The sequence below is a fragment of the Bicyclus anynana genome, chromosome 11, assembly GCF_947172395.1.
Source record: "Bicyclus anynana chromosome 11, ilBicAnyn1.1, whole genome shotgun sequence".
NCBI classification, from domain to species: domain Eukaryota; kingdom Metazoa; phylum Arthropoda; class Insecta; order Lepidoptera; family Nymphalidae; genus Bicyclus; species Bicyclus anynana.
In genome coordinates this window covers 4383191-4398490 of record NC_069093.1, presented here as the reverse complement: position 1 = coordinate 4398490, position 15300 = coordinate 4383191, and the positions used below count along the sequence as shown (strand labels likewise).

The 15300-nt window shown below is 35.3% G+C and overlaps 1 protein-coding gene across 1 annotated transcript in view; it reads right to left on the bottom strand.

The window, feature by feature from the left end:
- Positions 1 to 445: 445 nt before the first annotated feature.
- Positions 446 to 15300, bottom strand: part of LOC112054641 (protein eva-1-like) — a 110046-nt gene continuing 95191 nt past the window's right edge. Inside the window, exons 8-9 of the mRNA XM_052884488.1 lie at positions 10395 to 10544; positions 446 to 6270 (exon numbers count right to left, since the gene is read on the bottom strand). Of these exons, the coding sequence (XP_052740448.1) occupies positions 5747 to 6270; positions 10395 to 10544 (674 nt within the window). The 3' untranslated portion in view covers positions 446 to 5746. The remainder of the gene's footprint in view (positions 6271 to 10394; positions 10545 to 15300) is intronic.

The following is a 15300-nucleotide window of genomic DNA, read 5'->3' as shown; positions in this document are numbered from 1 at the left end:
ATCACGTTTAGGCTAAGTGGATCTTACAAAGTCAATCATTCTCATTTAAAGGTTACTATAGGCTGGAGTTTTCTAACTCATTAGCCTTGTCTCTGTAGATTACACTGATAAAGATTATTGGTGGTGTTAGCTAATGGATTGTGACCTTCGAAGAATCTTGCTCTGTTTACCCTATATGCAGTTGGATTTTTCATTTTATTTAAATATGGCCATGATATTACCATTTTGTAATTCTCATGATTTTGAGCATTTGAGCCCTTGCAATTGATACCCATATTGTAATATTCGAATATCGCTTGTTTATTCAATAGGGAGACAAAACATCTTGAGGTAAGCCAGAAATTCAACCAATTTCTGAGGTCAGTCATTGTAACACAATTATATCCACAGTGTTTCCAAAATATCATTGTGATATTTTTAATTACAGAGATAAAATAAAACGAAATTTTGTTGTGCATTAATTTTAATGTAAATCGATGTACCACATAAAAATTTATCTGTACAGTATTATTTTTATTGCTTACAATCTATCAACCAATTTCTGAGGTCAGTCATTGTAACACAATTATATTTTTAAATAAAAAAATTATCTAACTACATATCCTTGAAATATAACATTTTTACCTTCAATTAAAAAGCTGCTGCACGCTATGGGTATCAACAGAATTATTATATTAAAATTCTACTTTTCAGTCAGATTACTATTGTATAATTAAGTTACACTATTACAATGTAATACTTTTCTGTAAATCTTTCATTCCAGACAGATCAGATTACATTATAAAATAAAATAAATAATTAGGATAAATATTTATAATAGAGTCAATACAATTATAATTATGTATCCCAATTTATTTTATTTGTGTTACAGTCAATTAGTTTATGTTTTAGTAAAACATATGATTAAATAATAATATACTCAACACACATATTTCTTTGAATTTTTCATTTATATTGATTTAAATTTTTTATTGCATTTTATTTTATTTATTAAATTATTAGTCTGATTAGGTGTAACTTTTAGGTAACTAAATGAATATGATAAAAAATAAATGAAAAGTAGTACTTCACAAACATTATAATAAATATTTAAAATACCTAACATTAATACATTTAATATTTATTTTAGAATATTTACAAAACCACATGTTTTATAATAAGGAAACCTAACAGTACATATTCTATAATAATAATATAATTAAATCATTTCGTATTTTAAGGCCAAGTTTTAACAAGAAGGCAATTATTTTAATTCTTAAGAGCTTGTCTAGCACTAATAAAAAAAATATCATAGAGCAATATTTAATACTTACAGTATCAACCTGCTCATAAATATTTAACAAAAGTCTAGTCCTCATTCGCACGAGATTCAAAAAGCGGTACGTATATATTCACACGACAGCGTTTTTAAAACACAGCGCTTTTTTCAAGCAGTGTTGCATTTTCAATTTTGGACGGTCCAAATAGACCTTCATTTAACTTCGTACGCTTTGAACGCTTTTTAACGTCCGTTAAAAAAAAACTCGTGCGAATGAGTTCTTAAACCCAGCGTTGGCGCTTTTATTTACGTTCTTAATTTAACTATTGGTCTATTTCCAATGGCCAAAATTGAAAACGCAACGCTGCTCGATAATAAATTGTGTTTTAAAAACATTGTCGTGTGAACATATACTTGGGAATGCACTTGTTGTATTTGAGCGCTTTTTTTGAAGTCCGTTAAAAAAACTCTCGTGCGAATGAGGGTTCACCGTTATTCATCGATCAATCAACTGTAATTTTCACTATCTCATCAGTCGTTCAGACTGGCAGCTTACATTAATTACGGTGTCATTTAATTACTGTATAATCTGATTAGTGCCTATAACTCTGTTGACTTTTACTGTTTACAAATTATAACAAGTTGCTAACAGAAAACACTGTAGAATAAAAACATTCTATTTTTAATCCCTGTCGCAAAAGAGAGGTGTTACAAATTTGACGTTTCAGTCTGTCTGTGGCACCATATCTCACAAACAGATGAGACGATTTCAATTTAGTTTGTTTTGTATGAAAGGTAACTTATGTGCAAGTATTCTCAGACAAGTTTGATGAAAAACGGTTGAGCCGTTTAAAAGTTCTGGGGGTTGAAATTGGGGAAAAATAACCTCTTCAAATATGTATATTCGAGTGTGGTCTTAAATGAAAGCGCATTAAAAAAAAAATTGGTGAATTGATCGAGAGTTTAATTAATACTATCATGACCGACCTACGACCTACCCAAATTTTTCATGGTGATTTTAGTATTTTTGTATCAAATACGTCTTTATGGCAGAATAACGCACGGGTCACCATAGTTAGTTGTCATATAATTACAAAAGTTTTAGATAACGATTGTGTAAAAAAATATTTTATGATCTATAACATCATGCAGCTGTAAATTACCTAAAATAGTACAAGAACCGGCATTAGAAATATGTACCCTCATCTGTTATTTATTTGGGATAATAAATAAATGACAGATAAAAATATTCACAGTGACACATTGCAAATAGGTAGCCTAGTTGTATTAATTTTATTTATTCTACTTCCCTCATTGGTTAATTTACCAAAATCGTACCAATTTTAACTAATAAAATAATATACCCAACGTAATTGAAAACGTAAAGGTTGTCTGCTTATACACTGATCCCTGTGGGGTTGCCAGATATAAACTAACCTACCCCCATCAGTTATTTATTGGTTTAATATGTTAAATTAAAGCTTATTCTATGTTTAATTTTACTGTACAAGTTGCCTTTGATCTAGTTCATGGTATCCTAGTAGTACAAGAAATCTAGGAAATATGAGTAAAATAATTACATGACTCGAGATTTTTTAACCATTCATTCTGGGCGGTCGATGTACTAAAGTTAAGCTTGTTGGGTTGCTCCTTACCGATGGTTAAAAAATCTCGAGTCATGTAATTCTTTTACAAATCTTATACGATATTTACTAGATTTCCTGTATTAAAGATATTGTATGAAAAATATATCTGGAAATAACCTACTAGCAATGTGCCACTGTGTATATTAACTATATTTATTTCTTATCCCAAATAAATTACAGATGAAGGTATTTATTTGTAACACCGGATCTTAGACTATAACTTTTAATTTTGTTTACGTATGATTTAACTAGACAAGCTCGAAGGTCAACAAAACTTTTTATATAATATGATTTAAAGATCTCACAATGTCTGCAACACTACGCTCACCTACATTTTACAATCAAACTATAAAGTAGGTGATGGTATAATTATATAGGAAATTAATTTAACTATACTCATTTATTTCAAAACATTCATAAATATAAAGACGATTTTACAAATTATCAATATTTCTATCATTTTCAGGAAAACGCCGTGTACTTAGATCAAAAGTTCGCATTAGTCCTCCTATTTCATGAAGACCATTTAGTTTTGGTTGTAGTGCGATAGTGTAACAACAAACACATTTTGTATGATTTTGTTTTGTGACTTGTGACATTCCGAACTAAAACAGTGGCCCAGCTATTTAACGGTTAGGTAGACTTGCTTCTTCATCAGATCTATAATTATACCAATCTCTATAGGTAAGATTGGCCGCTTGTAACTGAAAAGCTCTGATAGTCAGTAACAATTTATATTTTATGAGTAGATATATCATCATCATATTAGCCAATGGACGTGCACTGCAGGACACAGGCCTTTTTTAGGGACTTCCAAACATCACGATCATGAGTCGTCTGCATCCAGCAAATCCCTGCGACTCGCTTGATGTCGTCAGTCCACCTGGTTGGGGGTCGGCCAACACTGCGCTTTCTAGTGCGGGGTTGCCATTCCAGCACCTTAGGACGCCAACGTATATCCTCTCTTCGAACCATGTGCCCGCCCCTTGCCACTACAGCTTCGCGACACTTTAAGCTATATAAATATATATATGTAATTTGGTATTATTACATTGAGCTATTTACACTTTTTGATTGGTATATCTTCGAAATCTTCGAATATATCTATAAATCCCAAAGCTGAAGAGGTCCGCAATCGGATTATTTTTTCTAAAAAAGTAAATTCAAATATATGTATTTAGGTATACTTACGCTATAATGCCATTTTCGAATCCGGACTTTTTGACCAAATAATCAGAGTACTAAATCAAATCAAGAATAAACACTGCAAATACGTTTGGTCTTGGAGAAATAGAAGGACATTTAAATTTACATTAATAAATTAAATACAGACTTTCAGGTGTGTCAACATGTCGGATGCCGCAAACTCCAACCTAGTTAATAGGTAAAGAGCGCCTGTCAACAAGCTAAACAACCTCGAAGTTAAACAAAGTCGTGCGAAAACTTCCGTTGCCAACCTGAGTTGGAAATAAAAGTTGGCAGGTCTGTAGAGGCCTTATCAGTAAATTTTACATAGACTAATATTCGCTTTACGAATTGGATACGTAAAGTTTTAAAACAACTCTAAAGAAAATTTCATTCACCGTTAAATATTTTTTCAAATATAACTAAACGTAAAGTTTCTGTAACAGCCGTTCTAAAGAATGAATATATTTAAGAATGAAACAATCTTTCCAAATGTTTAACAAAGTAAAAGATGCTTAATATCCGCTTTGAGGAAAAAGTAATTCCGCGCAAAACTTTCTTTTCCAAAAGTTGAATAAACACAATAATTATTTAGCTGTCACAAACAGGCTTTTCTTGAGAATAAGTTTGTTTTTCTTTGCTGTTGGTTTTACTAACTCATAAGGCCTACACAGACCTCGACTTGATACAATTTAATGCGTTTGCGGTTGCAACATTCTGTAAAGTAAGTGTTGACTCCCGCAATGAGTACAAATCTGTTGACCCGACTACAAGTCAAGCGACACTCTTCCCACTTCCAACTTATTCGAGAGATGTAAAGGCGCCGATAAAGCTATTATCAAGCGGTTGGTTGGTGTCGTCAAGTCGACTGATTTGGTGATGCATTACGAGTAGGATCCACAATCTATTCTGCCAGCTATATCAGTTTTACTTAGTCTCTGTATGTCAACATAGATTTGGCAAACATATACAGGTTGCTCGGGAGTATTTTCCATAACATCAAGGTGTTGACGAGTCCACTTATCGGAACCAAACTGCTTATCTAATATTTTATTACAATTTTTTCTTACAAAGTAATTCAAATAATTTCGAATATCCATGTAACACACGTCTTTAACTATCGTTGCATTTTAAAATACGTAAAATACGCTACTTTATAATTATAAGGATGCGAATAAGGGACACATTTTAAGATCTATTTACAAAAGATATATTATTTACTACAAAAATATTCATCTTAGAACACATGTTCCTTGAATATTTTGAATATTTCTTTTTAATATAACCCTAGAGTTATGGGAAACACTCCCGAGCACCCTGTATAATTATTTTAATTACTGTATAATTGCTAAAGATTTCTAGTTAGATGACGGTGTATTACAGTACTGTAACAAATTGATTTTAGTGTGTTTTATATAAGTAAATCATTGTTTAGCGCGGGACAAATTTACAAAATTATATTATAATTATTATAAAATACACAGCGCTTCCTAAGTGAAAAGATCGAAAGAAAAAAAAAACACGCGGTACAATAGGAAAGTTTCAATTAATATCACAGTTTCTGTATTTAAAAGTAGGACAATACAAAGTTCCGTCCACTACGCAACTAGAAACAGTAAGTCCTGGACACGTCCGGGCATTGCCCACTGTCTTGTTGTCACCCGAAGTAGTACTGGGCATTTGAATATCGATACAAACTCCTTGTGTTAGGGTCGGTTTCCGCGTGCATTTGAACTCTAGGCAGGGTTTTAACCGCAACGCCGCGTCCTAACGTACCATGAGGCATAGTTCGCAGAGGCATTTCAACGGGGAATTCAGCCACCTGTCCATACATGTTCGTACTGACATGGGGATACGTATTAGGCACCGGTCGGCCGACGTATCGATTGATTTTTGGACTCAGGTTAGTTACCATACTCTGGATTTGCATTTCCTGCTTCAGACTGGAGTCGACGGTGTCCACCGGTCCGGAGAGGCTAGTGATGTTTATATCGTTATCGACTTCCGATATACTGTCGTTGAATCCGTTAGGGATGTCCGTGGAGGCGGAAACGTCCGGGCCTTTCGGTTGGTCGGCGGTGTTTTTGTGTAACAAACACTTTGCGACGCCGATGATAACGCATAGCAGGCACACTCCCGCCGCTCCAGCGATTATGTAGACGTACATCATGTCGAATGGTTCTGTTGACAAAAATAATTATTAGTATATAATTATTACTAAATAACCAAATTTAATAATGCGTTAAACTGTTTCAGGTAATTTTGGAACAATGAAACGACCGCATGGTGTAGTGGTTTGTGACCATTATGTTTTTGACCATTGTTACGAGCATTTACGAATGGGTGTTTTCTAATGTCTGGGTATAATTATATAATTTATATAAATATGATAAAGACGTTAAGTAAGTTAGTTTCTATAACATGATAATTATATCAATGAAGTAATTTTATTTTAATTCACGTAAACTATGCATCAACACATCACATTTTAACGTGATACCAAAAAATCGCAAGAGAAATATCATCATCATCATCATCATCATCATCATTAGGTGCCTTCTTCCAGCTGAAGTTTGGCGGTCATGTGTAGAAAACTCTTCCGGTCTTTTGCAGTATTTTTAAGCTGTGTATATGTTAACTTGGTCCACTGTTTGACACTATTTCTCTTTAACCACGGTGAGTTAAATAGAAATAAGAAGCGCGAAACAAATATTTGAAGAACAGTCAAAAAATTCTTTAAAACTGTAGTTAGTATATAGTACCTACTTCTAAAATGAACGTACATCCATCAGTACTTTATTACTAAAACTATTTAACATATACAATTAATTTATTTTCCTCACATAGCATTTCCTATTTCTTAAACCGCTAAACTCTTATTAAAGCTGTGGCTCGTATTTGAACGCAAGGAACGTTTATTTGGTGTTCACTTAAAGTGCACGTTAGGCTGGGGAAAGGTAAATGCCAAATTCAGACACCAAAACCCGGTTTTCCGGATTCCGCAATCGGATAAATTGCGCACTCTAAACACATGAGAAGAATTTTTCGAATGCAAGCGAGAATCACACAGACTTAGTCTAAGGCTAAGTTACATAAGGCCAGTCATGTTCACACTGCTATTAAAATCAAAGTCAAAGTCAAAATTTATTCATTTCAAATAGGCTTAGTTAGTGTAAGGTTTAGTGTAAGGCTAAGTTACATAAGGCCAGTCATGTTCACACTGCTATTAAAATCAAAGTCAAAGTCAAAATGTATTTATTTCAAATAGACTTAGTTTACAAGCTCTTTTGAAACGTCAGTTAATAATATTAAACTTAATATAATGGTGATAATAATCATTCGAAAATTATTATTAGGCTAAGTTACTCGTACTGAAGAAGTAAATAAGATTTAGAATATTACTATCACTCACATTAAAAAAATAATATGAGTGATAGTCACTCAGTCTTAGTGTAAGGCTAAGTTACATAAGGCCAGTCTTGTTTGTGTCAAACTGCCATTAGGCTAAGTCACTCGTACAGAAAAAGTACATAAGATTTAGAATATGACTATCACTCACATTAAAAAAAATATGTGAGTCATATTCAAATCTTTATTCAAATTATTTATATCATCAAAACATATTGTGTAAAAGATGTCAACAATTTTAGAGTGAGTTTTGCCTTTAAGTACTGCTAAGTTAAGAAGTGTTCAAATAACAAAAGGAGTGTTATTTGAATGCGAATTACAGACAGACTTAACCAGTCTTATGACTAAATATAAAATGAAATGTTTTTGAATGCGAGTGACAGTGATTGTCACACATTGACAAGGTTTCTGTTGCATACTATAAAGTACTTGCGGACGCTCGCGACTTCAACCGCGTGGAATTTAGTTTTTTACAAATCCTGTGGGAACAATAGATTTTTCTGGGATAAAAATTAGTTTATCCAGAGTATTATCTATCTTCTTTTTAAATTCAGCTAAATCGGTTCAGTAGTTGCGGCGTTACAGAGTAACAAACATCCAAACAAACTTTTGAAATATTATAAAGTGCAAATTTTAATTAAAATTTAACTCGAGAAGATTTTTTCGAATGCATGTGCCATACTAAGAAACTCTCCATATGTAACTTGGGCTTAAGACGGGGTTAGTCTTAAGCCCAAGTTACATAAGGTGAGTTTCCTAAACAGGAACGATAGTCATATTCACACAGTCATTAGGCTTAATTACCCGTACAGAAGAAGTTTTTCGCTAGACAAAGAGTTTTCAGGGATCCGTAACTCAAAAGTAAAAAAAGGTAACCTTTAAAGATAATTTTGCTGTCTGTTTGTCTGTCAAGACGTTTTATTTCCACAATACGTAGAGGTATCAAGTTGAAAATTTAAGCCATATACCCAAGTTCCTGTGCAAAAAATCAAACTTCTAATTTTACGTGTAAACAAAGAAACGACTATTTATTGAGCAAAAAACTCATATTTACTCAAAGCAATCAAAATACATAAATCACTAAAAAAATTTGGCAAGTAACATTGATATAGACCACAAAAACAAGAATGAAACCTTTTTTAATTAGAAACAGAGGATCTGAAATTCGATTGTGATTCGATTCCTGATCTTTTTATGATCCTACACGTAAGGAACCTTCGGGCGAATCCGACTCACACTTCTCCGTTTTTTTCTTTTTAAATAAAAGCGACTCTCACGCACACTTTCAAGGCATACATACATCAGTGTACCACATAATCTAGTAGTAAATAAATAACCAACTTCGGCGTTTTAATCACGAAGGTTTTATAATGTGTCACGAAGCAAAATGAACGACCGTATTTTATGGCTCAAAATGGCTCAGAAGGGGTAAACACTGCGCCCGCAAAATTGTGGACACGTGACACAATTAGGGAAGCGACAACGTCACGTGGTGCACGAGGGTGATTGAGTTAGTGTAACGAGATAGTCTCACTTTCCCCAGTAGCGTTTACTCCTTTCTACACCATTGCACCGCAAGATATAGGGTGGGGATTCATCCCTATGTTGTTGATGTCTCTAGGACGTACAAAACGCTTTACTTCTTTTTTACGTCAAACGTGCTGGGTGTAGAATGAAAATCTGCATATTCTGATTCATTCTGTGTTGAGCAAAATTTTTCTATCGTTAGATTATATACGTATGTATTTGGATGTAGTATATGATAAATTAATATGGTCTACGATGAAATCAGCTCAAAAATACTTGGTACTCTTACTTTGGTGCTGGATAATGATGTGTGTTGTTTAACCCTTAACTGTAGTCGTGGGTCCCCTGGACCCATGTTGTATTTATGAAAGCGTGTGTGCTTTAACGCTTCCCGGTCTTAGGTACCTTCCGAAATTACGCCAAAGCATGTTGAGAATAACGGACGTGCTTCGCTCTCTACTAAAAAGGCGAGTATTAGAGACTGAGTACATGGAACAAACGACTAAAAATTGTTGACCATCAATTCTACAGTATTGGCAAACCAAACAAATATTTTTGACATATTATAGCAGTAGCTGAACTAATTAGATAGCGATAAAGATGAAATTTGTTAAAATTGACCTAAATCTCGAAATAGTTCTGCAAATATCCTATAAGAAAATAAGTTTTTTGGCAATTCTGAAAGGTTTGTAATATGGAGTGATTATGACACAAACTTTGAATTGTCTGAAGACTAACACTTGTGACCTAAGGGCCTGTTGCTTGACATTTGGAAAAAAACGGTAGGTATGCAAATCGTGCTTATTACCTGATCATTAATTTATAATGTCTACATTTGTTTGGAAGGAGTTTTTATGTTTTTGTCTTTTCTTTTTTAAGAAGTACCTTTTTTTTTATTCTTTACAAGTTAGCCCTTGACTACAATCTCACCTGATGGTAAGTGATGATGCAGTCTAAGATGGAAGCGGGCTAACTTGTTAGGAGGAGGATGAAAATCCACACCCCTTTCGGTTTCTACACGGCATCGTACCGGAACGCTAAATCGCTTGGCGGTACGTCTTTGCCGGTAGGGTGGTAACTAGCCACGGCCGAAGCCTCCCAATTTTATGTGTTTATTTTTTGCAAACATGTTTTATATAACGACTGTTTTTATGAAATGCCATTTTAGATAAGAATAGCAGTTTTTATTATTGATTTTATTTAATACTACGATTGTCAACATTCCTATGTAAAAAAGTTGAAAATTGAAATGTATTTTTATTTTACTCAACATCGAAAATAGGTGGGTCCCGTGGACCCACTACTATATAAGTGTGATTATTTTTCACCACTACAATTAAGGGTTAAGTATATTTTATATTTTAAAGTACCTTCATTAGAAACGTGCTGTCTCGGCGGAGTAGGCGACGGCTCCTCTCTGGTAATGTTGGTGACCATCGAAGGTCGTTGTGGTGGAACGGCGGCGACCGCTGGCGCTGGCGGCACTGCTGACTCGCCCCACCACCGGTCGTTGGTCTCATCTGATACAAACATAAAAAAAAATTTCAAAATTCATTTATTTCAATCAGGCTTAGTTTACAAGCACTTTAGTGTCAACAAAAGTCAGGATTGTGTCTTAATTTAATTTAATCTAATGGTGGTAATAATAGTCGAAAACTTAAAATTAAAGTTACGAGGGCTCCAAACGCGCCTAGGATGGAAATCGAAAGGGGTGTGGATTTTCATATTCCTCCTATCAAGTTAGTCCGCTTCCATCTTAGATTGCAACATCACTTACCATCAGGTGAGATTGTAGTCAAGGGCTACGAGTAACACCCCTAAGGAACCAAAATTCAAAAAATTCATTTATTTTAATTAGGCTTAGTTTACAAGCACTTTTGAAATGTCAGGAACATGACATAAATTAATTTAATCTAATGGTGGTAATATTAGTCGAAAACTTAAAATTAAAGTTACGAGGGTTCCCAACGCGCCTGGGTACGAGAAAAGCCCACAAAAACTCAGCCAAGGTTTATTTTTTTTGTTTACCACCATATTACAAACTTATTTAAAACTAAGCACACAGTATATTATTATGGTTAATCAAGCATACATTTTTATACTAATAATTGTTTATAAGGCTATTGCATAGCTTTTACCGCGGGCTTTGAGCGAGGCGACCGAATCAAGAAATTCCGTAACGCATTCAAATACAACAAATGCATTTCCAAGTATACATATATTCATACGAAGAGTTTATAAATCACAACGCTTTTTTTGAGCAGCGTTGGATTATCAATTTTGGGCGTTAGAAATAGAACTACAAACTATATTGTGTTGATGAAATCTAAGATGGAAGCGGACTAACTTGTTCGGAGAAGGATGAAAATCTACACCCCTTTCGGTTTCTACACGACATTGTATCGGAAAGGTTAATCGCTTGGCGGTACGTCTTTGTCGAACGTGTCGTTGTACGTCTACGGTAGGGTGGTAACTAGCCACGGCCGAAGCCACCCACCAGCCAGACCTGGACCAATTAAGAAAACCTCAATCTGCCCAGCCGGGGATCGAAACCAGGACCTCCGTTATGTAAAACCACCGCGCATACCACTGCGCCACGGAGGCCGTCAAATTCTCGAAAAATCTTGAAAAAAGGCCGTAAATTCTTGATTATTTTTATAAGGTAAAGTTCAGTTTAGAAAGAACTATTCAGAATCAGATTTGATCCATCCAAAAATGCAAGCTAAATTTAATAAAAACAGCTTAAACTTTGAAACATACTTCAAGTTTTATTTTTAAATATGAAAAACCCTAATCTATATTCCATAACCGTAATAGATTCCGTACAAAAACCCCAGCGGTACGATAAATATTTTTAAATATACATCAGTAATAGATTACCGCAGCGAAAGCTTCGCCTTCAAAGGGACTTAATCCGTTTTTACACGGGCAAAGTAAAGAAACCGAGTCCGCAAACAAGTCTCCGGCAAATTGCACGAGTTCAGATTAAGATGGGATTAAGTAAATTCGCTGGACCGTATCCGCCTGTAATGCTCTAATAATAGGGATTACGGATTACCTCATTTGTAAGTATTACGCTTATTGCAATTTGGTTTCAATAGGACCCGAATTTGAATTGTCCGGAGATTATAGTCCAGGAACCGGGGAACGTTTTTACAATTCGTAAATATCAAGCAAATTTTCAAAGTAGTTTTTTTTTATTTTTTGTATTCTTTACAAGTTAGCCCTTGACTACAATCTCACCAGATGGTAAATGATGATGCAATCTAAGATGGAAGCGAGCTAACTTGTTAGGAGGAGGATGAAAATCCACACTCCTTTCGGTTTCTACACGGCATCGTACGGGAACGCTAAACAGCTTGGCGGTACGTCTTTGCCGGTAGGGTGGGTGGTAACTAGCCACGGCCGAAACCTCCCACCAGTCAGACCTGGACAAATTAAGAAAATCTCAATCTGCCCAGCCGGGGATCGTACCAACGATCGAAGAACGTCTTGTAAATCCACCGCGTATACCACTGCGCTACGGAGGCCGTCAAAAAACAATTCTTTGTATACTAGGTATTCACAAAAAGGCAAAATCTTACAAAATATAATTCTTTGTGTACTATTTACAAAAAGGCAATATAGCCGATCTATTTTTTTCTATGGCATGGATTGAACTCTACAGACCTATTGTCTGCAATTTCTTTTAAGGAGTGGCAAACAGAATATTTTATTAATAACAACAGGATAACAAAAGGAAGCGGAAAATAAGTATCGACGTGGGTTTTTTTTGGGAAATTCTCGTTTTAGAAAAGTAAACATACGAGTAGGGCAGCAAATAGAGGGAAGGTATCGTTATCGACCTATATTCGGCTCACTGCTGAGCTCTAGTCTCCTCGCAGAATAAGAGGGGTTAGGCCAATAGTCCACCACGCTGGCCCAATGCGGATTGACAGACTTCACGCACGCAGAGAACTAAGAAAATTCTCTGGTATACAGGTTTCCTCACGATGTTTTCCTTCACCGTTTGAGACACGTGATATTTATTTTCTTAATATGCACACAACTGAAAAGTTAAAGGTGCATGCCCCGGACCGGATTCGAACCCACCACCCTCCGGAATTGGAATCAGAGGTCATATCCACTGGGCTATCACGTATCTAGGGAGGGGAGGTATGTAATATAATATTTTAATTACGGCTAGTATATTATAATCAATACATACGTATATAAATAAAGTGTCCAGAGATTAGCTTTAATGGGACTTTCATTAGAAGATAGAAGAGATTCTGAAGGATGTTGCATGTTGTAGGTACATTACATTCCGAAAATTACATAGTTTTTCACGGCATTTGTAAAAAAACGGAATTTAAAGCGTCCGCTAGTAATTTAACTAAAGTTGTGCGTATTTCAATTTAGTTTTGACAGCTATAAGAACAAACAAACAGCCATGCGACACGAAATAAATCACCACAACGCATGTTACACAAGTTTTATTACTATAAACAAGAGAAACGAATCGTTAAAACAACATCCCACTAAAAACAGGCCGTAAAATACGTAGACTTATCCAAAAATCTTTATAGCTCAGCTTATGTTGTAAAGCATCTTGGCGTCTATTTATGTGTGCGGCCCAATATCGAAAGATTATGAGCTTAAGTTTTATCCCATAATGATCCCTTATTGGTTTAAAAATAATATGAAGCTCGCCCACAGAGATAAATATGCTCAAACACAAACTTCTTTTATCAAATAGACTACGATAGTCGAAGAGTCAGCGATGGCTAAGGTCTAGGCCATTTTATAAAAGTTAAAAGATGGTTAGCCTAATACGCTCCTGTCAGTTAAGTAAGGGAGGCAATTTCGAAGTTTAAGACGTAGTGGTTTTACGTGGCTACAGGTAATGTAGGTTCATTTTATTTCATAGATCCGAAAATTCTACTAATATTATAAACGCGAAAGTTTGTATGGATGTTTGGATGTATATTTCGATGTGTGTTACTCTTAAACGCTGCAACTACTGAACCAATTTGGCTGAAATTTGGAATGAAAATAGATTTTACTCTGGATTAACTTATAGGCTACTTTTTATCCCGAAAAAATCCACGGAATCCCGAGATTTGCCAAACCTGATAATTTTGATGGTATGAATGTTTGTTACTCTTTCACGCCTCGGCTACTAAACCAAATCACCTAAAATTTTAAGTAGAGATAGATTATAGTCTGAATTAACACATAGGCTACTTTTTATCCCGGAAAAATCCATGGTTCCCGAGGGATTTGTGAAAAACTAAATTCCACGCAGACGAAGTCGCGGGCGTTCGCTAGTAGGCTTATATTTCTATCTGACTGTGTTTACGTTGACCTAAAATACAATAAACGAAATCAATTTAAACAATACTCGTAATAGAAAATACAAGTATGATTTTCTTTTATTAAATCGGATACCCTAACAAATAATACAGAAGTAGATTAAGTGTAGATATAATTTTCAAGGATTCCTTTCATGGACCGCTACAATGTGATTTTGTCTCGATAACAAAAGAATGTACGTGAATGTAAGGTTTATCTAAGGCTGGCTATACACGGGTAGCTCGAGTTGTAAGCAAGTTTTCAACATCGAAATTTTTGACCGCTCTTGCAATCCGAATCAACAGATTGAAGCTGCCAGTTGTTGGCAGTTGTACAGTTGGCGTAATTGCTTGAGCAATTGGCAATTTTAGTTTTAATTCTAATCAGTATCATTACCAACCGATTGACGTCCACTGCTGGGCGTAGGCGTCTTGCATGGATTTCTAAACACAATGGTCTCGAGCCGCCAGCATCCAGCGGTTCTCTGCAACCCGCTTGATGAAGTGGAGCAACATGCGCTTTCCGGTGCGGGGTCCCCATTCCAGCACCTTGGGACCCCAACATCCATCGGCTCTTTGAAGTATGTGGCCTGCCCATTGCCACTTCAGCTTCGCGAATCGCTGAGCTATGTCAGTGACTTAGGAACACGCAGAGAAATTCCCGTCCGCAGAGTGAAGACACTTAAATCAGTAGCTTAATGGAATGCGGGAGGGGGTAACTGCGAGAGAGCAGTCGACAACTCAAACAGGGTGCCTATTGGCAGATTTCAATATTATAATACTGTTACTATTGCGTTAACGTAAACGCGAATTTATATGGAATTGAAACAGTTGTGCAGTAGTGCCACTAGATGGCGCTGTTTCAATTCTTTAGAAATTTGCGTTTACGTTAACGCGATCACTACAGTATCAAACTACCACTAGGCCCTCAGTTGCAAATGAT